The sequence below is a fragment of the Rattus norvegicus genome, chromosome 17 (assembly GCF_036323735.1).
Source record: "Rattus norvegicus strain BN/NHsdMcwi chromosome 17, GRCr8, whole genome shotgun sequence".
NCBI classification, from domain to species: Eukaryota; Metazoa; Chordata; class Mammalia; order Rodentia; family Muridae; genus Rattus; species Rattus norvegicus.
In genome coordinates, this window is record NC_086035.1 from 62,076,173 (window position 1) to 62,103,473 (window position 27,301).

At 42.5% G+C, this 27,301-nt stretch overlaps 1 protein-coding gene across 1 annotated transcript in view; it reads right to left on the reverse strand.

The window, feature by feature from the left end:
• Nucleotides 1-3,752: 3,752 nt before the first annotated feature.
• Ccny (cyclin Y) overlaps nt 3,753-27,301 on the reverse strand; it is a 127,856-nt gene continuing 104,307 nt past the window's right edge. The window contains exons 9-10 of the mRNA NM_001191833.1: nt 6,997-7,159; nt 3,753-4,299 (exon numbers count right to left, since the gene is read on the reverse strand). Coding sequence (NP_001178762.1) covers nt 4,183-4,299; nt 6,997-7,159 — 280 coding nt within the window. The 3' untranslated portion in view covers nt 3,753-4,182. The remainder of the gene's footprint in view (nt 4,300-6,996; nt 7,160-27,301) is intronic.

The following is a 27,301-nucleotide window of genomic DNA, read 5'->3' on the forward strand; positions in this document are numbered from 1 at the left end:
ATGACAGTTTTTGATTGCACATTTGAATCTATTTATAAACAAAAGTTCTCAAAAGGAATAAAGTCCCTTGTGCCCAAACAAATCACAAAAGGATACAAGATGGTTTACTAGGACCTATAAACCCCGAATGCCATCCAGTCAGACAAGTTGGAGGGCACTTCTTTGTATAAACAGGTTCTTGGAGAACTCTACATGGTTTTTGGAACAAATCCTGGCATGGGCATAGCTCACCCTGCAGCAGAGTACACACAAAGCAGCTTCTAATGACACACCATCAGTAAAAGTAGTTAATTTTTGTATTGCTTACTGAAGAAGTTTCTAGTAAAAGTGGCACCAGAGGATCTGTGGCCTTGACGTGTACAAACTCAGTAAGAAGCTCTAACAAGTAGCATGGGGTATGGCTTGGTAAAGTCATCAGCAGTGTGAGCACATGCCTCATTGACTTCCTCATCTCTAATGGAGCTCAGGCAGCTTGCTTCCGGGAGGGCATTCTAGAGATGCTCTGTGCTCTGCATTCAGTAAGGCTGAATTGTTAGTCCTATTATGGGCTAGAATTTTCTTTCTGTTCATGGAGCTGAGGAGTTCTAGCCCTAAGCTAAGTAATTTCCCCAGTTCTGCTGCAGGCTATGCTTCCTGTTTCCTTCTGTTGACAAGGATACGCACCATCTGTGGCTTGCTTTTTAGAAGACCATTCATGTCTCCAAGGCTTAGTCTTGAGATATTCCCTCCAGTGAAGGCCAGGACATAGTGGTTTATAAGACAGAAACAGTATTTAAGGAAAGCGTGTGCTCTATCTGATTCCCACTGGCTTCTAACTTAACTCCCCATCTGGCTTAAGCCCCAGGTGGGTCTCAGTTTCTTTATCACTGAAGACACACACACTTTCTCTCACTGCTCTTAGAATTAATTTACTCATCACCCATAAAACCTGCTCAATTTTACCTTTTTTGAGGCAGAGTATTACTACATAGACTAGGCAGGCCAGCCTCAAAATAATGATCCAGTGTTACCATTCTGAAAAAACTGTCCAATTTTATATCAACATAACTAAAAAAATATAGCAGGAAGGCAGACAGTATTTGTTCTATGTACATATATATTTATTTAACTTATTAAATACCTATAGTGAACTAAGAATATATATATTTAAGCTTAAGCTTAAAACATGGCCCCTAGATTGCAGTCCCTAAAGCAGCAGTAATATGCAAAATCAAAACTCACCAAGTTCTGCCTTGAAGCTCAGCTAAGCAGCAAAATCCCCTGAAGCAAGGGGAAAACCAAGTTGGAGCTATCCCAGGTAAAGACCATGGAGAGAGACACAGAAGAGAAGAGCTATCTCCAACAGCTGGTCTCCCCTGAGCATTAAGGCATGAGAGCACCTCTATATCCTTCAGGATCTCACTGTATTTTAACTTAACTTCATTTAATCTTAACTCCTTTCTTTTTCCAGTGAAAAAGTAAAGCAGAATTTACAGGAATGTGTGTTTATTCTCCAGCAAATTATATTTGCTGTTTAAATCAAGTCTATAGTCAAGAAACTGTGGCTTTCTTCATCTTTCATCAATGACAATGAGCTCTTAGTAAAGGCCGCACTGAGATAGCATTTCCAAACAGCATCCAGAGTTACCTGTTGGATACTGAACTACTTTACAAACAAGTTACAGTCACTATGATTTATCAACACTGCTGTTAGATTTGTTTCATCTCCTTTTTCTTTTGGCAAACTGAGAACAACCCAGAAAACAAAAAAAAGTCTTCATTATTGTATAGAAAAATTAAATGAGCCTATACTTACATGCCTAGTAATTCAGACTACAACAGTACAACTGAAATCCTTAGTGCAAGAAATACAACCAATTAATACAGCTTAACACTCATTGATGCAAAGGGAAAACTTTCCTATTCAGAGGTAGAGTCCAGTGCACAGGCTTGAAAACAATAGTCAACAGTCTGAACAAAACCAAGCCAGGCTCTAAAGAGTCATTGCTGATGTCAGATACCAGACTGTGTGTACACACATACAACAAATACACTGTACAATCTTTTAAAGTAGTTTAATAAACTCCACAAAATAGTATCAGGTGCATTTAACTATTTACATAAGTCAATTTCCAAATCTCCCATTCAAATAAAAGGAATAAAAATAAGATTTCTGCTACCAAGTCAGCAGTTCTTTCCTGAAATGGGCTGGTAAAATAAGGTACTTTACATGAGAGGAAGGAATTAATCTAAGAGGTATTCATATTTGGCTAAGAAAATAGGTCCCTTTTAGAGTTATAGAGATGAGGGAATACAAAATGACACTTTCTACATTTTTAGACCTCTGTTTACGGTTCCTAAGGAGAGAAGCTGATCCTGTTTCCCACTCAGAGCAAATCATCAAAGACGCAACAGGAGGGGTTAATTTTTACTTCCTGCTGTGGAAGTTTGGGCCAGAACTTGCTTATCCTGCATACAGAACTGCACAAGACACACTGCATCGAATCCTGACTAAGGTTTGTGGCTCTATACTCTTGGGATTTTGACATTTGTTCCTTCCATTTTCAAACTGTGCTCCATTGAGAGGGGTCAGGCGTATAATTTTAGGGTACTCAACACTAACATACGGTTCTAAACTTCCCCAAGCTCACACAGGAGGATATAACAAAGCAAATGCTGGAATTTGCCTCAAACAATAAACAGCTCAGCAACCTCAGTCACTGCAGCCTAAGACGATGGGTAGAAGCAAAGCACTTGTGTGTGACTCAGCCTTCACGTCAGATCCTCTCTAGACAGGCACCTGTAACTCTTCTACTGTACTCAACACAAGAGCTGAACCTATCCCCAAACAAGTCAGAAACAGGCAGAACACACAGACGCTGTTACAGTTAGAAGTATGAACCTTCACAGTTTGTGTAGCTTCTCCAAGCACCCACAATGAGAATGCAAGTTGAATTTTTTTTTATTCAATCATTTTGTGAAAAATATCGCAGGAAATAGTAACAGTTTTCCTTTGAGTGACCTTCCCACTGGAATACCCACCCACCCACTCCCCGTTTTCTAAATTTTAGATTTTTTAAAAAAACTGTATACAAATAGACTAAATTTGATTTAAAGGAAGCATATAAAAGTCAAGGAGAATATTGCTTACAACAATGGACATGGAAGTAGAACAATGACCAGGCAGGGAGCACGTGGACGCGCTCCTCAGGAGGTCACGAAAACCTGGCTCCCGGATGCTTCTCTGTCCAAGAGGCCTGAGCTGAGGACCTTTGCCTTCAGCCACACAGTCTGACTGAGTTTTGCAATTACACCTTCCTGTTAGCAGAAAAGGAGAACCTGGGAGGGAGAGGTGGGGACAAAACCCAAACCGAGAACAACCAATTGAGAGAAAACTGGAAGGCACAAGCACCCATGTTAATCTAGATAGACAGTTCTTGGAACTAGGCAGGAGAGGTCTTGGTTCAGCACTACAGTCAAGTTAATCCTGCTATTATTGAAAGAGTCGTATAAAACAGGTACGTAGAAACACAACAAGCACATCTTACTTGTGAGGAAGAAAGCTCAGAAGACGGCTAGAGAAAATGGAGCAGAGATAAACAATCAGTACTATTTATTTGGATGTCTGTGCCATGATGGTTACAAACTATACTCTCTGCTCTGAGGAATCAAAACCAAACCAGAATAAAGATGAACAAACATCCCCACCCCCAATCCCAAGAGAGCAGCAAGAAGGAATGCAGGAGTCTTACAGAGCACACTGATTCCAAGGGCATAGCATGGCATTCCGGATTTGGAGGTGCCTTCAACTCTGCTACCTACCATCTGCCTCCATCTGGTGTCTATGACCAGACAGAAACCCAGAAACAGCAAAGCTCCCAACTAATCTTTGCCTCAACACAACTTCCTTTTCCTTCATTTCCTTCTCCAGGATTAGAGTCTGTTTCCTCCATGAAAGAAGCGCTGTTGGTGACTGCTGCGAAGGCTTGACACCGAGTTTCCTGAATACTGATTTTACGTCCCTTAAAGCCTCTTTGTGTACACCCACGCAACGTGGAGGTGGGTGTGAAGGCAGCCTTGACGGGGCTGCGTTAAAAACAGAAGGAAAAAAGAAAACCAAACCAAACCAAACCATCCAAGTTCATCTTTTCTTAAACAAAAGGAGAAGATGAGGGACGGCATGGCCTCAGGAGAGTGCCCCAGTTAGGAGATGATGGCTGGGGACCACCGAGGCAGAATCAGGTTGTCAGCACTTGCTGAACGCTTCCTCATGGGTTTTCTGAGGTCCTTGTACTTGTCCTCACAGAGACGAGAGATGGCCTGAGAAGGAGAAAGACAGCGCAGGTCAGGGTACATTTCAAGGTCCCACCTCAGTCAGGGGCTCTCTGCAAGGCTGTCACAGCTGCTGGCTCAATTGGTCTTGCTGCCTAGCACAACTCCAACCCTGTTTAGAAATGGGGTGGTGGTAGTGGTATGTGTGTGTCCTCATGATCTTGAAAGCAAAAGAGAAGGAGAACCCAGGGCTATTGTGAGGACAACCATAATGAGCGCTATATTGGTGAGAGACAACCATAGTCAGGATGGCTACAAATAAGGCGTCCAGAGTTTGACCCAGGAGCCAGGGTGGACCAACACGGTGGGTGTTAATGAGACAAGACAGGGTGTTGAGGAATGCAGAGCCCACATAGGCCAGGATGGAAACACTTTGTAGTCTGTAGCTAGTGTAAACCTGTCACTAATCTTAAGAGAGCATGCTAAAATTCAAAGGCTGCATTTAGGAAAATAATTCCACTATCAGCAGAGAAGATGGACTGGAGGAGAGAAAACCAGACAGGCATGCATATGTGGAGAGCAGACAGATTACCAGGCTGAGCTGTCTCACTCCAATCACCATGTATAGAGTTCTTGGGTCTTTTATTTAAACTTTGAGATTACCAATTGCCATTTCTCGCAAATAGTGTGTGTCTGAATTTGTAATAGCAACAGATAGTAGTCTTCCCTCTTAACCAGATTATGTGTGGTAACAACAGCTGCTTTCTCTGTCATGTAGACAGAGTCAAAACACGTTGAGCCCAGCTTAGAGTAATTTTTTAAAAGATAAATACGTAAGGTACTTTGCATGTGGTGCAGATCTGCACAGGAGGGGACAGCGGCACCTCCCTGGAGTTCTTTACTCCCAGTCCTTAGCACCCAGCCTGTCTCCTTGCTTTATTGAGTTTCCATCTTAAGATTAATGGACCGCTGGGAGTGTTGTGGTGAACAGCTTTAAACGAAGCACTCAGGAAGTGGGTACAGGAAGATTTCTGTGAGTTTGAGGCCACCCTGGTCTACATAGTGAGTCCAGTCAGGACTAGGTAAAGAGACCCTGTCTCCAAATTTAAAAAAAAAAAAAAAGACTCCTAATTGCTCTCTTAATTGTCACTTTGAAGAAAAAAGAAACAAAAAACAAAAAACAAAACAACCCCCAAACCTAGAATCTGTGTGTCCAAATGGTCAACTTTGAATACAATGAACAGGAACACGGATGATGTTATTTCACTTGAGTGAATCTCAATGAGGAATTCTCTAGAGCAGAGAGGCCTATGGGCTATCTATAGGGCTCTGTCCTGAATACCTTAACTGATGTACACCATCCCCTGGTTTAGAGTAAGCTGGCTGAGCACTAAGCATATAAGCCCTTACTCTGTTCTTGGATGTTCTATCTCTAGCTGCTTTGACTTTCTTTGAAATAATGAACTGTAACTTGAAACCTTAACCCTAACACATTTCTCCTTCACGTTGCTCTCAGGGTATTTTATAACAGCAACAGTAAGAAAACTACAACAGTTTTCAACAGAATGAATGCAAAGGAAATTCACACTAAAGATACCTCTTTACAAACCTAAACCAACCAAACAAAAAACCCAGACCTCTTTCTACCTCTGGTTTGATTTTATACCAAGAGAGAGACAAACAGTGGAGTAGGTACATATGGCTTTGGCAATTTGGAAAAGGAATCTCATTTTCCACCGTGGTCTAAAGCTTTGTACTGCTTCCTTTTTTTGTTTGTTTGTTTGTTTTTGTTTTGTTTTGTTTGTCAACTTCACAAAAGCTAGAGTCATTGGGGAAGAAAAAACCTCAACTGAGAAGATGTCTCTCTTGGACTAGCCTGTGGGGAGTACTACCTCTAGGCAGGTGGTCCTGGGTTATAACAAAGCACACTGGGCAAGCCATGAGAGCAAACCACTAAGCAGCATTCCTCTTTAGCCTGTTTCAGTTCCAGCTTCTGGGGTCCTGCCCTGCCTTCCCTTTCAATGATGACTATAATGTAGAAAAATAATTTTCTTCCTCAAGCTGGTATTAGCAATGTTTTATCAAAGCACAGAAACTAAACTAGAACAGGCTCTATGGCTGAAACTACATTGCCTAGGGGTTGAAGTCCAGAGGAACAGAGAACAGGGACAGAGAACAGGGTCAACATACAGTGGAGCAGGGGTCACTAGACCACTTTGCCTTTTACACTACCTATTAAACCAGATGGGAAGAGTCGATGGAAACACACATTTGCTGTGATAAACAGTCATGAGTTAGTAACAACAGCCTTCAACCCAAATCATGTCCACTGTGGCAGGCCTTAGCGCCAACTACAAAAGAATCCTTTAGGATAAAAATATAACATAATAATAGCTTTTCTGGATTCTCAATTGCTGAGGCCACTCGAAAGCTTCTTTCCATTTTTTTCTTTTGTTTATGCATGATGGAAAATACTTATTTTTGTGGACTTATTAAAAAAAAAGTAAAACTATAAACATAAGAGTGTTAAAAAGAACCACTTAGAAACAGAATTGGTGTACAATAAAGAAAAGCTGCCTATGGTTGTTAAAAAATGAAGAACACATATATAGTCAGTTAACAAACTGGCCTGCAATCCCCCTAAGGTCCTGTCCTACTTCACAACACACCTGGAGAATACTGCAAGTGTGGGCACAGAGATGGCCATGGGGCAGTGCTCTGCAGTGGTGTGCGAATCCTCCTTACCTCCAGCTTGTGGGCACGCTCCCTGCTCAGGGGCTCCAGAGGAAAGCTCAGGCTGTTTGCTTCTGCCAGAGAACGCAGATCAAAATAATACTTGGCATACACACTGGAAGGAACATTGATGTTAAACTGTAGCAATTCAAGGAACTGGCGTTCCAGTTCATTCCTACAAGACAAAAGCAACAAGAGTCTCACTTAGCTGCCTAAGAACAGGCATGGCTGCCACCCACTGAAGACTCCAGAAAACTGCATCCTTTAGAAGAAAATTGATCTAATTAACTGCCTGGTTAACACCAGCTATGCAATATGACCAACAAATAGGTATTAAAAGGCAAATCCACATGAGCTGAAGCCCAGAAACATGAACCCTGACTGCGATGATCAACAGAATTGCTTTAGAAAGATTTCTATCACTAAGGTCTGATACAGATAATGCCTGTCCCACAAGGAATCCATCAAGAGCAGCAAGGAACAGGTCAAGGAGTCTCAGAAAATACCTAGGAGAAGCTGGCCTCTGTAGCAGGCCTATACTTCCTCACTGGAGTTGGGGGTTGGGGTAGGGGTGGGAGATGGGGAGAAGTGTTCAGGGGCTTCTTATGTGAAAAATCAATTCCAGCCCCAGCTCTTAAAGGAATTTCAGGAGCCTGGGCATTGAGCTGGGTGTTGTGGAACCTGCTAAATGAACTGACTGACTCCAGCCTTAGCCTTTCTAATAGGTCCCATGTGGGGTTGGCTGCTGGACAGGTCTTCAAAGTGAGAGGAGAGGTATTTAGGTACACAGACAGCTCACTTTTATTTTGATGAGTAGGAATGGCAACAGCTAGAATGAATTTTCATATTTCAACACCAAGAATATCTCATTCATCTTTCAAAGTAGGCCTATTTATTACTACTGTGGGAGCTGGTCCTGATTCTCTTCTCAGAAGAAAGGATAAAAAAATGTGTGGAAGACTTACACAATGCTATTTAAAACAAAGTCATTATGAAATTTGCAGGCAAATGCATAGAAATAGAAAAGATCATCTTGAGTGAGTTAACCCAGATCCCGAAAGACAGAAATGGGATGTACTCATTCACAAGTGGGTATTATTCTTAAACTATAGGTTAAGCAAGCTACAATCCAGACTCAAGGAAGCTAACTATGAGGACCCAATGGGAACACTTGAATGTAAATGATCAGGGGAAACAGATTAGACACTGGAGGTGGGGACCAGAGGGATCGGGTGGGTGGAGATGGGGATGGGAACAGGAGGATGGGGAGGGAATAGGGTGGGTGGGGGACACAGGGAGAGACAAATGGGCTGGGGAGGCATTTCTGGGATGAACTTGTACAATGGAAACTCCAAGGAATCTCTAAATCCGAACCTAGCATAACTCATCAGAAAAACTTCACCCAGCAAAGGATTGAAACAAAAACAGATGCAGAGGCTCACAGCTAGACATTAAGTGGAATTTGGAAAATCCTGAAAAAAAAAAAAGATTAAAGGGCCACAAGGGTCAAGGAAACCACAAGAAACCTTACAGAATCAACTAACCTGGGCTCATAAGAGCTCACAGTGACTGAACCACTAATCAGAGAGCATACGTTGTCGGTCCTCTACATATATGTGACAGTTATGCAGAAGGGTTTTCAGAGGATACTCCTAAAGTAGAAGCAGGGTGGTCTCTGACTGTAGGGCCTGCCCCTGGATCCCTTTGTTCTAACTGGGCTGACTCATCTGGCCGCAACAGTAAATGTGCCTAGTCTGTCTGCAACTTGCTACCAATGGTGACTGATATCAGAGGAGAAAGGGCGTCAGGGAGGGAAGGAGAGAGGAAGGAACTTGGAGGAAAGGGACTTGGAGAAGCTGCAATTGGGACATAGAATAAATTTAGAAAAAGAGGATACAAAGTTGGGTGGGAATGGAAAGGGGTAGATCTGGTAAGAGAGAATGACTATGATAAAAGTACACTGCACAACATTCTGAAAAAAATAATATTTTTAAGAAGAAAAAAAGAAAGGAAGTAAATCAGTCAATTATATAAACCGCCAAGGAAGTTTGAGACACTGCTCTCAGGCCTTTTATTTGGACAAGAAAGAACATCTTGTTTGTTTCTATATGTGCTTCTGAAAGGAGCTCACATGTACCAAATGCACAGGCTGTTCTGAATTTTATACTTTTTCTCTCTCTCTCTTGTTTTTAATTGGATATATTTCTTTATTTGCATTTCAAATGTTATTCCCTTTCCCGGTCTCCTGTCCATAAGCCCCCTACCCCGTAAAAGTTTCCCCCTGTCCATCCCCCCTCACCTCCCCAACATTCCCCTGCACTGGGGGTCCAACCTTGACAGGACCAAGGGCTTCCCCTTCCATTGGTGCCCCAACAAGGTTATTCTCTGCTACATATGCAGTTGGAGCCCTCGGACACTTCATATATAGTAGAATTTTATACTTTTAAGAAATTTTAAGTCATTGTTCTTTAGGACTTACCAGGATTTTTTTTTCTTTTTATTGGATTTTTATTGTATTTTATTGGACTTTATTTGCATTTCAAATGTTATCCCCTTTCCTGGTTTCCCCTCCAGAAACCCCTTATCCCATTCCTTCTCCTGCTTCTATGAGGGTGCATCCATCCTCCCCACCCTGGCATTCACCTACACTGGGGCATAGAGCCTTCTCAGGACCAAGGGCTTCTCTTCCCATTGACGTCCAACAAGGCCATCCCCCGCTACATATGCAGCTAGAGTCATGGGTCCCTCCATGTGTACTCTTGTTGGTGGTTTAGTCCCTGGGAGCTCTGGGGTGACTGGTTGGTTGATATTGTTGTTCTTATGGGGTTGCAAGCCCCCTCAGCTCCTTTACTCCTTTCTCTAACTCCTCCAGTGGGGACCCCATTCTCAGTACAATGGTTGGTTGTGAGCATTCGCCTCTGTATTTGTCATACTCTGGCAGAGCCTCTCAGCAGACAGCTATATCAAGCTCCTGTCAGCATGCACTTCTTGGCATCAGCAATACTGTCTAGGTTTGATCGTTGTATGTATATGGGCTGGATACCCAGGTGGGGCAGTTTCTGGATGCCCTTTCCTTCAGTCTCCCTTCTATGAAGGACTGAAGCATCTACACTTTGGTCGTCCTTCTTCTTGAGCTTCACGTGGTCTGTGGATTGTATCTTGGGTAATTCAAGTTTTTGGGCTAATATCCACTTATCAGTGACTGCATACCATGTGGAGTTTTTTGTGATTGGGTTACCTCACTCAGGATGATATTTTCTAGTTCCATCCATTTGCCTATGAATTTCATGAAGTCATTGTTTTTAAAAGCTGAGTAGTACTCCATTGTGTAGATGCACCATATTTTCTGATCTATTCCTCTGTTGAAGGACATATGGATTGTTTCCAGCTTCTGGCTATTATAAATAAGGCTGCTATGAACATAGTGGAGCATGTGTCTTTGTTGTATGTTGGAGCATCTTTTGGGTACATGCCCAAGAGAGGTATAGCTGGGCCCTCAGGTAGTGCAATGTCCAATTTTCTGAGGAACCTCCAGACTGATTTACAGAGTGGTTGTACCAGTCTGCAATCCCACCAACAATGGAGGAGTGTTCCTCTTTTTCCACATCCTCACCAGCATCTGCTGTCACCAGAATTTTTGATCTTAGCCATTCTGACTGGTGTAAGGTAGAATCTCAGGGTTGTTTTGATTTGCATTTCCCTGATGACTAAGGTTGTTGAACATTTCTTTAGGTGCTTCTCAACCATTCAGTAGCCCTCAGTTGAAAATTCTTTGTTTAGTTTTGTAGCCTGTAGTGCAAGGCATGGCGAAGTAAAGATGGCGCCAACAGCCAGCCCCGTTTGAATGTGAATAACTTACCAAGCATGCACAGGCAGCTGTATGATAATGAGGTGATCTGGCGCCCTCCTGTGGTGAACAACAGTACTGTGCATGCTTGGGGGTTTTGCACCTGACGTCAGTCTGGCTGGGGCGGTACTATGCTAATAAGGTTCATGCCGCGCCAATCTCTGGAGGACAAGTAGCTGGGATAACAGTGGGGTGACTCGTGCCCCACCAATCCCTGAAAGAATATTAGCATACTGTTGTATATATAAGGCGAGCGCTTTTGCTGCTTGTGTCCCCGTGTCAACAATGAAGGTGTCCTGCAGTAAAGGCTGTTGAGAAGAATCCAACCGTGTTGCGTCTTCCTTGCCGGCCGAGGTGGGCGTGACAAGTGGTGGCGCTGTACGGAGACCCGAGGACATCCTCGTGGATTTCAGAACCCTTCAGCTCCAGGACTGCGACGTCGGAAAATTCCCGGATAAGGGAGGTAAGATAAATAAAGTTCTCTGGAGGTAAGCAGAGATGATAAAAGCCTTGGTATAGAGGCGGAAAGGTTTGGGGCAATGTTGTTTCCAATTGATCCTTTGTGGGTAGGGCTTGTAATTTTGTTTCTTTTCTTCTTTGTGTGGGATAGAGAAGCCACAGAGGGCAAGCTTAAGCCCGAACCAAAACCTCTTTGGCGAATGGTCCCTGCCTGCTTAGAGGATAAACGATGTGAGGATGATGAGGCTGATCTCGAGGAAGAGGCTGCTCAGTGTGAGAGGGAGAGACTAGGCAAGAAAGCAGTTATACCAACAGCACCTCCGTATAACCTTCAATATAAAAGCATGGTGAAGCCAGCAGGGGCTGCTTCCTTTTGCCCAGAGGTGTGGAAAGAGATGGGATTGAGTTTTCCAGTGTTTCTGGATGCTAACGGGCATAGATATCATGAACCCATTGACTTTAAGACTATGAAGCAATTGGCAGAATCAGTCAGAACCTATAGGGTCAGTGCAGCTTTTGTTATGGCTCAAGTTGAGGCTGTTGCTAGGTATTGCCTCACCCCTGGGGATTGGGGAAGTCTGGCTAAAGCCTGCCTCTCCTCAGGTCAATACTTAGATTGGAAATCTTACCTTTTTGAATACGCTAATACTCAAGCTGCCATTAATCTGGCCTCAGGAGTAGACCCTCAGAGACATTGGGATGCTGACATGCAATTGGGTCTAGGGAGATTCACTCTGGACCAGACTGGTTATCCAGAGCAAGTTTATAGCCAAGTAAATGAAATAGCCATCAAGGCATGGAAAGCACTGCCTAATAAGGGTGCAGTCTCTGGGAACCTTACCAAGGTTCTGCAAGGGCCCACAGAGCCGTTTTCAGACTTTGTAGCCCGCATGGTAGAGGCTGCTACCAAGATCTTCGGAGACCCTGATACAGCCATGCCTCTCATTAAGCAGCTAGTGTACGAGCAATGTACAAAAGAATGTAGGACTGCCATAACACCATACAAACATAAAGGTTTAGAGATTTGGATGAAAGTCTGCAGGGAACTGGGAGGACCATTGACTAATGCTGGCCTAGCGGCAGCTGTGGTGCAATTAGGGAAAACCGCCACCACGGATACCTGTTTCCAATGTGGTCGTAAAGGGCATTATCGAAAACAGTGCCCTGAAAGGAGTAGGGGGAGAATTAGTGATAGACCTAAGCAGCCTGGACTATGTCCACGATGTAAAAAAGGGAAACCACTGGGCAAGTGAGTGTAGATCTATGAAGGACTTGGATGGCCGACCCCTAGCGACAGGATATAGTGGTGCACGGCCAAAAAACGGACAACGGGGCCCACGTCCCCAGGGCCCTCAAATATATGGGGCTCTGCAGAGCGACAGACAGGGACAGGACAATCAGAGGCCTTGCCCTTCCCTTCGCCACCCGAAGGACCGAGGAGAGCCGTTAAAGGCTCCGCAGGACTGGACCTTCACTCCACCACCAGACTCGTGCTAACCCCCGAAATGGGAGTGCAGCCTATAGACACAGATTTTAGAGGACCCCTCCCTAAAGATACAGTTGGGCTATTGTTGGGATGCTCCTCCTCTGCCCTGGAAGGTTTACAGATTGTACCCGGAGTAATTGAACCTGATTATTTAGGTACAGTAAAAGTGCTGGTAGCCTCCCCCCAGGGAGTCACTGCCATTTCCCCGGGAGACAGAATCGCTCAAATGCTGCTTCTGCCTAGCTTGCATAAGCGCTTTCCTGCTGAAAATAGGATTAGAAGGGATAGGGGCTTGGGATCTACAGGTTCCCGATTTGCCTTTATCTCATTGGAACTGAGTGATTGTCCAATGTTAACATTGAATGTGAAGGGACGTTCATTCCTTGGCCTGTTGGACACTGGAGCAGATCGTAGTATCATCTCTGCTCATTAATGGTCACCCAGATGGCCTAGGCAAACATCATCTCAGGCCCTGCGAGGTTTAGGGTACGAAATGGCTCCTTTAATGAGCTCCAAAGAATTGACATGGAGAGATACAGAAGCCAGATCAGGAAAGATTACTCCCTACGTTATAGACATTCCTGTGATGCTGTGGGGCAGAGATGTGTTGATAAATCTAGACATGAGACTGACTAATGATTACTCCCCGCAAGTCCAGGATAAGATGGCAGAAATGGGCTACGTGCCTAGAAAGGGTCTAGGAAAAAACTTACAAGGATGAGTTGACCCAGTACTGTCGAAACAAAAACAAGACAGGACGGGTCTGGGTTTTTCCTAGGGGCCATTGAGGGGGGAATACCCATTACGTGGAAAACAGGGGATCCTTTATAGGTTCCTCAATGGCCTCTATCCTCTGAAAAATTAATTGTTGCTGCCGAATTAGTATTCAAACAATTACAATTAGGACATATTCAACCATCCAGATCACCTTGGAATACGCCCATATTCGTCATTAAGAAAAAATCTGGAAAATGGCGGTTATTACATGATCTAAGAGCTATTAATTCTCAAATGCAAATAATGGGTCCCATACAGAGAGGTTTGCCATTACTCTCCAGCATTCCTGCTGATTGGCCTATTATTATTATTGATATTAAAGATTGCTTTTTTTCCATCCCTCTTGCCCCGCAAGATAGCGTGCGATTTGCATTTACTTTGCGCTCTATGAATAATGAGGAGCCTGATAAGCGCTATCAGTGGGTGGTCTTGCCTCAAGGTATGGCAAATAGCCCTACTATGTGTCAACTTTATGTAGGACAGGCCCTACAGCCTGTACGTGACCAATTCCCAAAATTAAGAATGATTCATTTTATGGATGATATCTTGCTTTTTGCTAAAGATCGTGGCACCCTTGAAGTGGCTTATGCAAAGGTGGTTAAGGTGCTTGAAAACAATCAATTGTTCATTGCACCTGAAAAGGTTCAAATGGGCCAAATGGGAGAATATTTAGGAACTAAAATTACTCCTCATAGTATTTCCCCTCAAAAAATTGAATTATGAAAAGATCATTTAAAAACATTAAATGACTTTCAAAAATTACTAGGAAGCATAAATTGGATTCGACCTTATATTAAAATGTCCAATGTAGATTTACAACCACTTTATGAGATCCTGAAAGGGGATTCTCAGCTTACTTCACCCCGTGTTTTAACCAAGGAAGCACGATTATCCTTGAGGAAAGTAGAAGAAAGATTGGAAAAGGCAATGCTAAAAAGGTACAAGGAAAAGGAGGATCTGCTTTTGTGTATACTAAGAACCTTTCGTCAGCCTACAGGAGTGCTATGGCAACAAGGTCCACTTCTTTGGATATATCCCCATATTTCTCCTAATAAGACCCTTGAATATTACCCTTCTGCTGTTGCACAGCTTGCTGTGTTAGGCGTTAAATCTTGTATTCAGCATTTTGGTATTTTACCCAAGAAAATTATTATACCATATACAACTGCACAGATAGAAACATTGTGTGCCTTGATAGATGATTGGGCCATATTACGCTGTAGTTTTGATGGAGAGCTTGACAATCATTATGCTAAGGATCCTTTGCTACAATTTTTTACTGAACACCCAGTGATCTTTCCTAAGATCACTGCCTCAGAGCCTTTGCCGGGAGCGTTAGATATTTATACAGATGGCTCCAAAACAGGTGTAGGTGCCTATATGGTTGACTCTCAAGAACCAGTATTAATTCAATACAGTCCAGGCAACCCCCCAAATTACAGAATGTAAAATTGTATTGGACGTTTTCAAAAGATTTCATGATTCTTTTAATTTAATTTCTGACTCTGCTTATGTAGTTAATGCGGTGTGCTCACTTGAAATTGCAGGGCCAATTCGGTCGACTAGTACTGTATGCCAAATTCTTTTAGAATTACAAAATTTGATTTGGGCCAGAAAAAATAAATTTTTCATACAACATATTCGAGCCCATACTAATTTGCCTGGTCCCATGACCAGTAATAACGCCTTGGTGGATGTTAGTACTCGTAGAGAGTTTATTTTTCATGCAGCTCCAATTGATCGCGCTAGAGAATTTCATCAAAAGTTTCATGTACCTGCCTTTACTCTTCAACAAAAATTTAAAATCTCTAGAGCTGCAGCTCGTGATGTGGTGTTACGTTGCCAAAATTGTGTTCAATTTCACCACCCTCCTCATGTGGGGATTAACCCTCGTGGTCTGATCCCGCTAAAACTTTGGTAGATGGATGTCACACACATATCTCAATTTGGAAATTTAAAATATGCTCATGTTGGGGCTGGGGATTTAGCTCAGTGGTAGAGCGTTTGCCTAGGAAGCGCAAGGCCCTGGGTTCAGTCCCCAGCTCCGAAAAAAAGAACCAAAAAAAAAAAAAATATGCTCATGTTTCTGTTGATACCTGTTCCGGTATTATACACGCTACTCTGATGACTGGTGAAAAGGCTCGTAATGCCATTAGCCATTGCTTAGAGGCATGGGCAGCCTGGGGAAAGCCTGATAGTCTCAAGACAGACAACGGGCCTGCCTACACTGCTAAGTCTTTTCAGGCATTTTGCCAGACAATGCAGGTCAAACATACTACAGGATTGCCATACAATCCCCAAGGTCAAGGAATTGTGGAAAGGGTACATCGTACCTTAAAACAGCTTATAAAAAAACAAAAAGAGGGAATTGCCAGCGGCCGAACACCAAAAGAAAAACTTTCTTTAGCTCTTTTTACTCTAAATTTCTTAATTTTGGATGCGCATGGCCGCTCTGCTGCGGATCACCATGCTGCTACTACACCTATAACTAATGCAGAAGTAAAGTGGAAGGATGTCTTAACTGATGAATGGCGTGGCCCAGATCCCGTGATTTCGAGATCTAGGGGAGCTGTTTGTGTTTTTCCGCAGAATCAAGAAAATCCAATTTGGGTACCTGAGCGCTTGACTCGAAAATTGCCTTCTGCTCTTCCTGAAGATGAGACCACGAACCCTACTATTACTACTGGGAATGGTAATACAGGTTAATTCGCTCACCCTGTGGGCTATTGCCAGATCCTGGCCAGTATCCATGCCAGTTCATAGCAATTCTACTGTTTTGCGAATAAGACTGGCAAGCATAATCTCTGGCCTTAGTTTCAATGGGTGCTGTCCAATGACCAAGGGGCATATACATCCCTGACCCCCTTTGCTAGGTTGATGGGTGAGAACTTCGTGCTGTATAATGTTTCAGCTACAAGAAAAAATGATACCAGGTTGACCAATATTCAATATAATAACCCCTTGGCAAATAATACTGCCACTAGTACTTCAGTATGTGTTAGATCACCTTTTTTCTTTCTGATAAGCACTAATGTAAGCAGTGGTGTTTTAAATTGTAATAGCTCTGATGTAGTCTGCTATTTAGCTGAATGCTGGGATAGCACTAATGACACCGCTGGGATGGCACTAATGACACCGCAGTGATGGTTAAGATTCCCTCCTTTGTGCCAATCCCAGTGGAGGCAAACCCAGATAGCTTTCCTATTCTTAATTTGCTGAGAACCAAAAGACATTTTGGAATTATGGCAGCCACGGCTGCTATTGCTATGACCAATCAAATACAGACGGCTGAGACTGTCAATCAGATTGTAGAAAGAACTGCAGTGGCGCTAGAGATACAAGAAGAATTTAATACCCATTTGGAATCTGCCTTCTATTAGCCAATCAAAGGATAGATTTAGTTCAAGAACAAATTGAGGCACTGTATCATATGACACAGCTGTCTTGCGTTTCATCGCTTAGAGGTTTATGCATTATTCCTTTGCAAGCTAACTTTTCTCAGCATTCTCAACAGAGCAAAGAAATCTCGAATTATCTGAAAGGAAACTGGTCCATGAAAGCAGAGCAACTATCAAGACAATTGCTGATGCAGATTGCTGTCCTCAACAGCACTAGGCTGGACCCCATCACAATTGAAGACTTTACCTCATGGATTACCAATGCTTTCTCCCTTGTTAAGGAGTGGGCGGGCATGTTTGCCTGGGGAGCTATTGTCCTCCTGGGATGCGGAGTATGTCTCTGGCTTATTGGCCGTTTAAAAAGGGAACATGCCGGACACAAAGCGGTTGTTTACGAGGCTATGACCGCTATTGACGACGGTGCTTCTCCCAATATATGGCTGGCCTCTTTGAAAGATTAAGAGTTCGCCCTAGATCATTTTGTCACAGTCATGTGGGGGTTATTGTATCCAGGGACGGGCAACTTTCCTCGAACTTGGACCAACCTAAGACACGGGGCCCGGTGGCGATAGGGTGACCCAGCGACGGGTAAGGCCGAGTCTTTCATCAGGAACGACCTAAGACAGGAACAATGACAAGATTGACGTGACACCCAGATCTAGACCAGTCATTTTATTAAACAAAAAAGGGGGAGATGTAGTGCGCGGCGTGGCGAAGTAAAGATGGCGCCGACAGCCAGCCCCGTTTGAATGTGAATAACTTACCACGCATGCGCAGGCTTGTCCCCTCATCAGGGCAGCTGTATGATGAGGTGATCTGGCGCCCTCCTGTGGTGAACAACAGTACTGTGCATGTGCGGGGTTTTGCACCTGACGTCAGTCTGGCTGGGGCGGTACTATGCTAATAAGGTTCATGCCGCGTCAATCTTTGGAGGACAAGTAGCTGGGATAACAGTGGTGTGACTCGTGCCCCACCAATCCCTGAAAGAATATTAGCATACTGTTGTGTATATAAGGCGAGTGCTTTTGCTGCTTGCGTCCCCGTGTCAACAATGAAGGTGTCCTGCAGTAAAGGCTGTTGAGAAGAATCCAACCGTGTTGCGTCTTCCTTGCCGGCCGAGGTGGGCGTGACAGTAGCCCATTTTTTAAATAGGGTTATTAGGCTCTCTGGAGTCTAACTTCTTGAGTTCTTTGTATATATTGACTATTAGCTCTCTATTGGATGTGGGATTGGTAAAGATCTTTTCCTATTTCAATTTTCTGAGGTCCCATTTGTCGATTCCTGCTCTTAGAGCATGAGCCATTAGTGTTCTGTTCAGAAAATTTTCCCCAGTGTCCATGTGTTCGAGGTTCTTGCCCCATTCTTTCTTTTATTAGTTTGAGTGTACGTGGTTTGATGAGGAAGTCCTTGATTCACTTGGACTTGAGCTTTGTACAAGTCAACAGAATGGTTCAATTTACATTCTTCAACATGTTGACTACCAGATGAACCAGCACCATTTGTTGAAAATGCTATCTTTTTTCTACAGGAAGATTTTAGGTTCTTTGTCAAAGATCAAGTGACCACAGGTATCTTGGTTCATTTCTGAGTCTTCAATTCTATTCCATTGATCTACCTGCCTGTCTCTATACCAATACCATACAGTTTTTATCACTATTGCTCTGCAATACAGCTGGAGGTTAGGGAAGGTGATTCCCCAGAAGTTCTTTTATTGTTGAGAATAGTTTTCACTATCCTGGGTTTTTTGTTTTTCCAATGAGAATTTGCAAATTGCTCTTTATAAGTCTGTGAAGAATTGAGTTGGAATTTTGATGGGGATTGCATTGAATCTGTAAATTGCTTCTGGCAAAATGGCCATTTTTACTATATTAATCCTGCCAATCCATCAACATGGGAGATCTTTCCATCTTCTAAGATCTTCTTCAATTTCTTTATTCAGAGACTTGAAGTTCTTGTCATACAGTTCTTTTACTTGCTTGGTTAGAGTCACACCAAGGTATTTTATATTATTTGTGGCTATTGTGAGGGTGTTATTTCCCTAATTTTTTTCTCAGCCTGTTTATCCTTGAGGAAGGCTACTATTTTGTTTAATTTTATATCCAGCTACTTTGCTGAAGGTATTTATCACATTTATGAGTTCTCTGGTAGAATTTTGGGGTCATTTAAATATATTATCATATCATCTTTTCTTTCCAATTTGTATCCCTTTGACCTCTTTTTGTTGTCTAATTGCTCTAGCTACAACTTCAAGTACTGTACTGAATACGCAGGGAGAGAGTGGGCAGCCTCTATCTCTAGCGTCTGATTTTAGTTTGAGGTTGGCTACTGGTTTGCTGCATACTGCTTTTACTATGTTCAGGTATGGGCCTTGAATTCCTCATCTTTCCAAGACTTAACATGAAGGGTTGTTAAATTTTGTCAAATGCTTTCTCAGCATCTAAAGAGATGATCATGTGTTTTTTTTTTTTTTCCTTTGAGTTTGTTTATATGGTGGATTACATTGATGAATTTTGGTATCTGAACCATCCCTCTATCCCTGGGTTGAAGCCTATTTTTTAAAAAAATGAAAACTAACTGTTTTATTGAAATGTGATTTAATAAATGAGCATGAGGCAGCAGCTTATGGGTACAGACTACCTTCTGGTGATGAATGGGCACCACACTGAAGAACTTAGTATAAGAAGAAAATCCCTTCTCACCATTTTGAGAGCTAGTCTGAGCCCCTATGATGGCACACTTTTATATTCCCAGTATTCTGGAACTTGACAGAGGAGGATCTATCACAAGTTTGTGGCCAGCCTAGCAAACTCAAACATAACTTTTGATAGAAGAATAATTTCCCCTGCCTTGATTTTTCTATTCACAGAATGAATTTAGGGACACAGCTGAAAGTTTACCATGTAGTAAGTTAACAGCAAGCTAACAATGGTACAAAAGAAATAGGCTCAATGAGACTCCTGCCCTCATCTGGGTCATCCTGAGGAAACAGTTCTGGTATCAACATCTACGATACATATGTATTTCAGTCAATAAACAAAAGCTCCTTTTAAAAGTAACTGCTAAACTAGTTTGGCCAAGTACAGAATTGATCTTGTGACATTTAGTTAAGTTGGAAACAGGACTCAGAAGGTTAGTAGACAGTTGCTCTCATCCCATGCCAGTCTTCTAGAGCACTGAGCTCAAAATGCAAAAGCTTTTGACTGTAGCAACTGCCCAGGAGTACAGAACTGAAGGAGTCCACGGCAGTTACAGCCACATTCACGGTACACTAACCCTTGTAGATGCACCAGGAAGTGACTACTGGTGCGTGCCAAGTGGGTAAACAAAATGGAGCACTGTTCACGAATGAAAGCGTATTTACCTCTAAATAGTGAACCTTACTAGATTTTACTCATGTGGGTACCTTGGGAGCACACAGACTCTAAGATTGGTGGCTAGGCTGAAGGGAGGAAAGGAAAAGACAGCTACCTGCACAGTAGTGCAGCGTACTGCATGCTAAAAATGAAGTCTCATGCTATGCATATAACCACAACTTAACAACAAACAACCACAGATACCAGGCACCTGCAGAGTGATGAGGTTCTTTATGTCCTCATCTGTCTGCGACATACAGACAAGTAGCCTGGCCTCTGGTCACGGGAGATTCCCAAGAATACATGTAAAAATAGTCCTTAAGAGACTACTATAAACAAAAGCAAATCATACAAATGCCAAGTGGAAGTTTTAGAAATGTCTGAGTGGACACTAGTAAACTGCTTACCTTGAAGGTACAATGACCTGACTCAGAACCCTTCAAACCCAAGGAAAAACTGGATGCAAAGGTGTACATCTATAATCCCAGTGCTCCAAAGAGTTGCAAAGTGGAGGATCCTCAGCTCACTGGGCAGCCAGCTTGTTGTATAGACTGGCAAGGGACAAAGAGCCCTATCTCAAGATGGAGGGGGAGGACTGACATCACACACCCACACATGCATACAAGCCACACATGCCCGTAAAACACAACACAAACAGGCCATAGCATCTGATTTTCCATGTTCAGCAACCATCATTTGGTGTTTAAAAACTGCTTTGTGTTGGTGTGAGAACTTAACAACTAGTCTGTCAATCTGCACAAGATTGGCCTGGTGTCGGGGATCGTGATTGTCTGTCCAACTGAGACCAAAACAAGTTTGTAAGTGGAACAAGCTGCTCTCCCAGACACTTGCAGATAGGAGTGTAGGTCCAATGACTATGCAAACCTTGTACTACGACCCTCTGCACAGTTGGTCAGCAGGCAGACTGCAGACAGAGGTCAGACTTGAGGACACAGGGACACAGCCCACTGCCAAGTAGGTTGTATTCATCTTACACTTCGCCCAGGCTTCTACCTTCCATGGAGGCCTCAATCCTGTTATTCTCCATAAGAATAATCCTGCTATTTTCTTTTTTTAGTCACTTGAATAATATATTCCCTTTCATTCCAGAGGACTTACCAAGCTTTAGTGCAAAAGAATGGATCAAGAACTTCTTCACAAAAAAGTAGGGCTCTGAACCCCATTTTTTAATAGGGTTATTTGTTTCCCTGCGGTCTAACTTCTTGAGTTCTTTGTATATTTTGGATATAAGCCCTCTATCTGTTGTAGGATTGGTAAAGATCTTTTCCCAATCTGTTGGTTGCCGTTTTGTCCTAACCACAGTGTCCTTTGCCTTACAGAAGCTTTGCAGTTTTATGAGATCCCATTTGTCGATTCTTGATCTTAGAGCATAAGCCATTGGTGTTTTGTTCAGGAAATTTTTTCCAGTGCCCATGTGTTCCAGATGCTTCCCTAGTTTTTCTTCTATTAGTTTGAGTGTGTCTGGTTTGATGTGGAGGTCCTTGATCCACTTGGACTTAAGCTTTGTACAGGGTGATAAGCATGGATCGATCTGCATTCTTCTACATGTTGCCCTCCAGTTGAACCAGCACCATTTGCTGAAAATGCTATCTTTTTTCCATTGGATGGTTTTGGCGCCTTTGTCAAAAATCAAGTGACCATAGGTGTGTGGGTTCATTTCTGAGTCTTCAATTCTATTCCATTGGTCTATCTGTCTGTCTCTGTACCAATACCATGCAGTTTTTATCACTATTGCTCTGTAATACTGCTTGAGTTCAGGGATAGTGATTCCACCAGAAGTCCTTTTATTGTTGAGGATAGTTTTAGCTATCCTGGGTTTTTTTTTATTCCAGATGAATTTGCAAATTGTTCTGTCTAACTCTTTGAAGAATTGGATTGGCATTTTGATGGGGATAGCACTGAATCTGTAGATCGCTTTTGGTAAAATGGCCATTTTTACTATATTAATCCTGCCAATCTATGAGCATGGGAGATCTTTCCATCTTCTGAGGTCTTCTTCAATTTCTTTCTTCAGAGGCTTGAAGTTCTTATTGTACAGATCTTTTACTTGCTTGGTTAAAGTCACTCCGAGGTACTTTATATTATTTGGGACTATTATGAAGGGTGTCATTTCCCTAATTTCTTTCTCGGCTTGTTTCTCTTTTGTGTAGAGGAAGGTTACTGATTTATTCGAGTTAATTTTATACCCAGCCACTTTGCTGAGGTTGTTTATCAGCTTTAGTAGTTCTCTGGTGGAACTTTTGGGATCACTTAAATATACTATCATATCATCTGCAAATAGTGATATTTTGACTTCTTCTTTTCCAACCTGTATCCCCTTGATCTCCTTTTGTTGTCTGATTGCTCTGGCTAGAACTTCAAGAACTATATTGAATAAGTAGGGAGAGAGTGGGCAGCCTTGTCTAGTCCCTGATTTTAGTGGGATTGCTTCAAGTTTCTCTCCATTTTGTTTAATGTTGGTTTAATGTATATGGCTTTTACTAGGTTTAGGTATGAGCCTTGAATTCCTATTCTTTCCAGGACTTTTATCATGAAGGGGTGTTGAATTTTGTCAAATGCTTTCTCAGCATCTAATGAAATGATCATGTGGTTTTGTTCTTTCAGTTTGTTTATATAATGGATCATGTTGACGGTTTTCCGTATATTAAAGCATCCCTGCATGCCTGGGATGAAGCCTACTTGATCATGGTAGATGATTGTTTTGATGTGCTCTTAGATTGGGTTTGCCAGAATTTTATTGAGTATTTTACGTTGATATTCGTAAGGGAAATTGGTCTGAAGTTCTCTTTCTTTGTTGGGTCTTTGTGTGGTTTAGGTATAAGAGTAATTGTGGCTTCATAGAAGGAATTCGGTAGTGCTCCATCTGTTTCAATTTTGTGGAATAGTTTGGATAGTATTGGTATGAGGTCTTCTATGAAGGTCTGATAGAATTCTGCACTAAACCCGTCTGGACCTGGCTCTTTTTGGTTGGGAGACCTTTAATGACTGCTTCTATTTCGTTACGAGTTATGGGGTTGTTTAAATGGTTTATCTATTCTTGATTTAACTTCGGTACCTGGTATCTGTCTAGGAAACTGTCCATTTCCTGCAGATTTCCAAGTTATGTTGAATATAGGCTTTTGTAGTAGGATCTGATGATTTTTTTCTTCTGATTCTGTAGTTATGTCTCCCTTTTCATTTCTGATTTTGTTAATTTGGACACACTCTCTGTGTCCTCTCGTTAGTCTGGCTAAGGGTTTATCTACGGTTCAGAGCTAAACAAAGAATTCAGAGCTGAGGAATGCCGAATGGCTGAGAAACACCTAAAGAAATGTTCAACATCTTTAGTCATAAGGGAAATGCAAATCAAAACAACCCTGAGATTTCACCTCACACCAGTGAGAATGGCTAAGATCAAAAACTCAGGTGACAGCAGATGCTGGCGAGGAGAAGGAGGAACAGTTCTCCATTGTTGGTGGGATTGCAGACTGGTACAACCATTCTGGAAATCAGTCTGGAGGTTCCTTAGAAAATTGGACATTGACTACCTGAGAACCTAGCTATACCTCTCTTGGGCATATACCCAAAAGATGCCCCAACATATAACAAAGACACGCGCTCCACTATGTTCATAGCAGCCTTATTTGTAATAGCCAGAAGCTGGAAAGAACCCAGATGTCCTTCAACAGAGGAATGGATACAGAAAATGTGGTACATCTACACCATGGAATATTACTCAGCTATCAAAAACAATGACTTTATGAAATTCATAGGTAAAGGGACGGAACTGGAAAATATCATCCTGTGTGAAATAACCCAATCACAGAAAAACACACATGGTATGCACTCATTGATAAGTGGCTATTAGCCCAAATGCTTGAATTACCCTAGATGCCTAGAACACATGAAACTCAAGACAGATGATCAAAATGCGAATGCTTCACTCCTTCTTTAAAAGGGGAACAAGAATACCCTTGGCAGGGAATAGGGAGGCAAAGATTAAAACAGAAACAGAAGAAACACCCATTCAGAGCCGGCCCCACATGTGGCCCATACATATACAGCCACCCAATTAGACAAGATGGATGAAGCAAACAAGTGCAGGCCGACAGGAACCCGATGTAGATCTCTCCTGAGAGACACAGCCAGAATACAGCAAATACAGAGGCGAATGCCTGCAGCAAACCACTGAACTGAGAACAGGACCCCCGTTGAAGGAATCAGAGAAAGGACTGGAAGAGCTTGAAGGGGCTCGAGACCCCATATGAGCAACAATGCCAGGCAACCAGAGCTTCCAGGAACTAAGCCAGTACCCATCGACTATACATGGACTGACCCTGGGCTCCAACCTCATAGGTAGCAATGAATAGCCTAGTAAGAGCACCAGTGGAAGGGGAAGACCTTGGTCCTGCCAAGACTGAAACCCCAGTGAACGTGATTGTTGGGGGGAGGGCCGTAATGGCGATAAGGATGGGGATGGGAACACCTACATAGAAGGGGAGGGGAAGGTGTTAGGTGGATGTTGGCCCGGAAACCGGGAAAGGGAATAATAATTGAAATGTAAATAAGAAATATTCAAGTTAATAAAAAAAAACAGAAAAAAAAAAGTAGGGCTTAAGGGCTCCAGTTTATCACGGAATTAACAGTATGAAGTTTCTTTACAAATATGTTCAAGGCTACAGATTCCTTGGTAACTGTATCTTTCAATGGTTTACAGCATATTCGTCTGCCAAGATTGCTGCAACAAATGTCACAGCTAACACAACCTCTCTTCTGTGGGAGGGTGGCATCTATGGTCTGAGGTTTTCCTCCTTGTCTTACAGGTAGCCATTCTCCTGGGTCTCCAATGGTCTCAGCCACGTTGCTATGTTCTCAGGTTCTCTGCTTATGGTGTTCCAGTTACACTACATCAGGGCTTACCCTACTAACCATAAACTTACTTGTTTCTTCAAAGACCTCGCCTTTAAGTGCTTTACAGCGTCTCATATAAATTTAAGGGCTTTAGAACGTCTCATATAAATTTGGGTGGGTCTCACTGTACTATCATCTGACCTCCAAGCTTCAAGTCCTCACATTCTTTTCATGCTGCCTTGTTTCATGCACCACAGTAATGTCTCTAAGTCTAATCTAATCTATAAATGATTGAAACCAGAAATGAAAGAAATTCTAGGTGTGGTTTCAGAGATAAAATTCCTTCCTAGCTGTGAACCTGCAAATCTGAAGTTATCTGCCACCAAAATACAAGAGTAGACAGATACAGGATACTCATTACCTCTGCAAAAGGCAGAAGTCTTTTACCTAGGAAGAAAGGGGTTATGAACATCAAGCACATCCAAAACCCAGGAGGGCAAATTCTAGCTGAGATGCATCTTCTTGGTTCTATTGCCCCTGGATAACAGTCCTCCCCGGGACTCCACAGCCTGCTAGGGTTGAGGAGAAGAGTCATGTTTCCACAGCTACCTCTACGGGCCTGTCCTGCAGATTTCCTAACCGTGTCTGGCGACCTTACTTCGTTTTGTCCCATGCCTGTGCCTTTTAATTAAACCAGTGACATGGCCAATTAAACCAAGTTTAGCACACTATCCATTCACGCTGTAGTGCTCCCTCTAGAGCAGTGACTCACCTTTTACAATATGAAAAGCGAAGATTAGAAGATTGTAGTGGTTCCAGATGTTCAACTTGAACATTTAATGTTTATTAGCAATTCTGTTTGCAGCTTATTTCCTCTCCTCTTGTATTTTACTCTTACAATTAAGTAAAATCAAGCACACCTTCAGCACTTCACCAAAAAAATCCCCTCAGCTGAGTTCTCTATTCCGGTTTACACAAAATAATGGGCAAGGCTCATCTGAGAATTCACCAGAGAGCCCTCTGTCTCATTCCCAAGACATTCTGGTCACAATGCAGTATCTGTACTTACATGTGTGATGAAACTACCTTCCCCACAGCTGTATTCTTTCTGAGCCCTCAATAGAACTGCCACCAATGTCCTATTTCTATTAACAATCTCCAAGAATCCAGGGTTAGCTTTACTTTTGAAAACATGCCTCTAAACTCTTCTAGCCTTTGGAAGTGAGTTCCAAAGCTACCCCTACCCCCCAATTTTCAGGAATTTGTTATAGCAAGATTTCCCAACACTCAAATCTGCAACAGTGGCTTCCAAAAACCAGGAAGATGGACTAGGTATCCTAAGCAACAAATGTTTCCTCATGGTTCTAAAGGATGAGAGGATAATATCAAGCCGTCTGCTGTGGCCTTTCTCCTTGATTAGAAATTGCTACCTTCTCTGCACCATCACCCTGCCATCTCTCTGTGTGTCTATGGCTTAATCTTGTCCATTTGTGAGGACAACAGACACATTTGATTAGGGCCCATCCCTATGACCCCATTTTAACTTGATGCCTTCTTTAAAAACGTTATCACCAATTATGGCTACATCCGGAGTTTTATGGAGCAGATCTTCAATGTATGAACTCTGAGAAGATCTAATTTGACTGCTAATAGCCAGAACCTGTTACAGGGCTCTGAATGAGTTCTAATCTTAGTGCTAGGATATCCATTTACCTGCAGGAAAAAGAATACTTCAGTAATGCAGAGAAGCAGAGCATGGGGAAAGACTCTTATAACTCCAACTATAATTTTTGTCACTAAAGCTCATGGGCCAGCAATAGTTTCTGAGATGGAGCGAATCAGTGGTTTGGCCTCTTTTCATCACTTTTCTTCTGTTTTAGGTGGTGGGGCACACTATGCACCCAGCCTTACACAGGTTCCTTACCCCAGAGTGGAGTTTCTGGTGTGTTGCTATGGAGAAAACAATTTCAGTGGCTGCTAATACAAAAAAAAAAAATAATAAAGGATGATGGAATTAGGTAATTGTATTAACAAATGACTATGAGTTTAGTATGCAATTCAGAAACCAGCAAAATAGACCAGTGGTACTAATACAACAAAAGCCCTCGTGATGTCAGTCCCACAGCTACTGTATTATTGAAGGTAA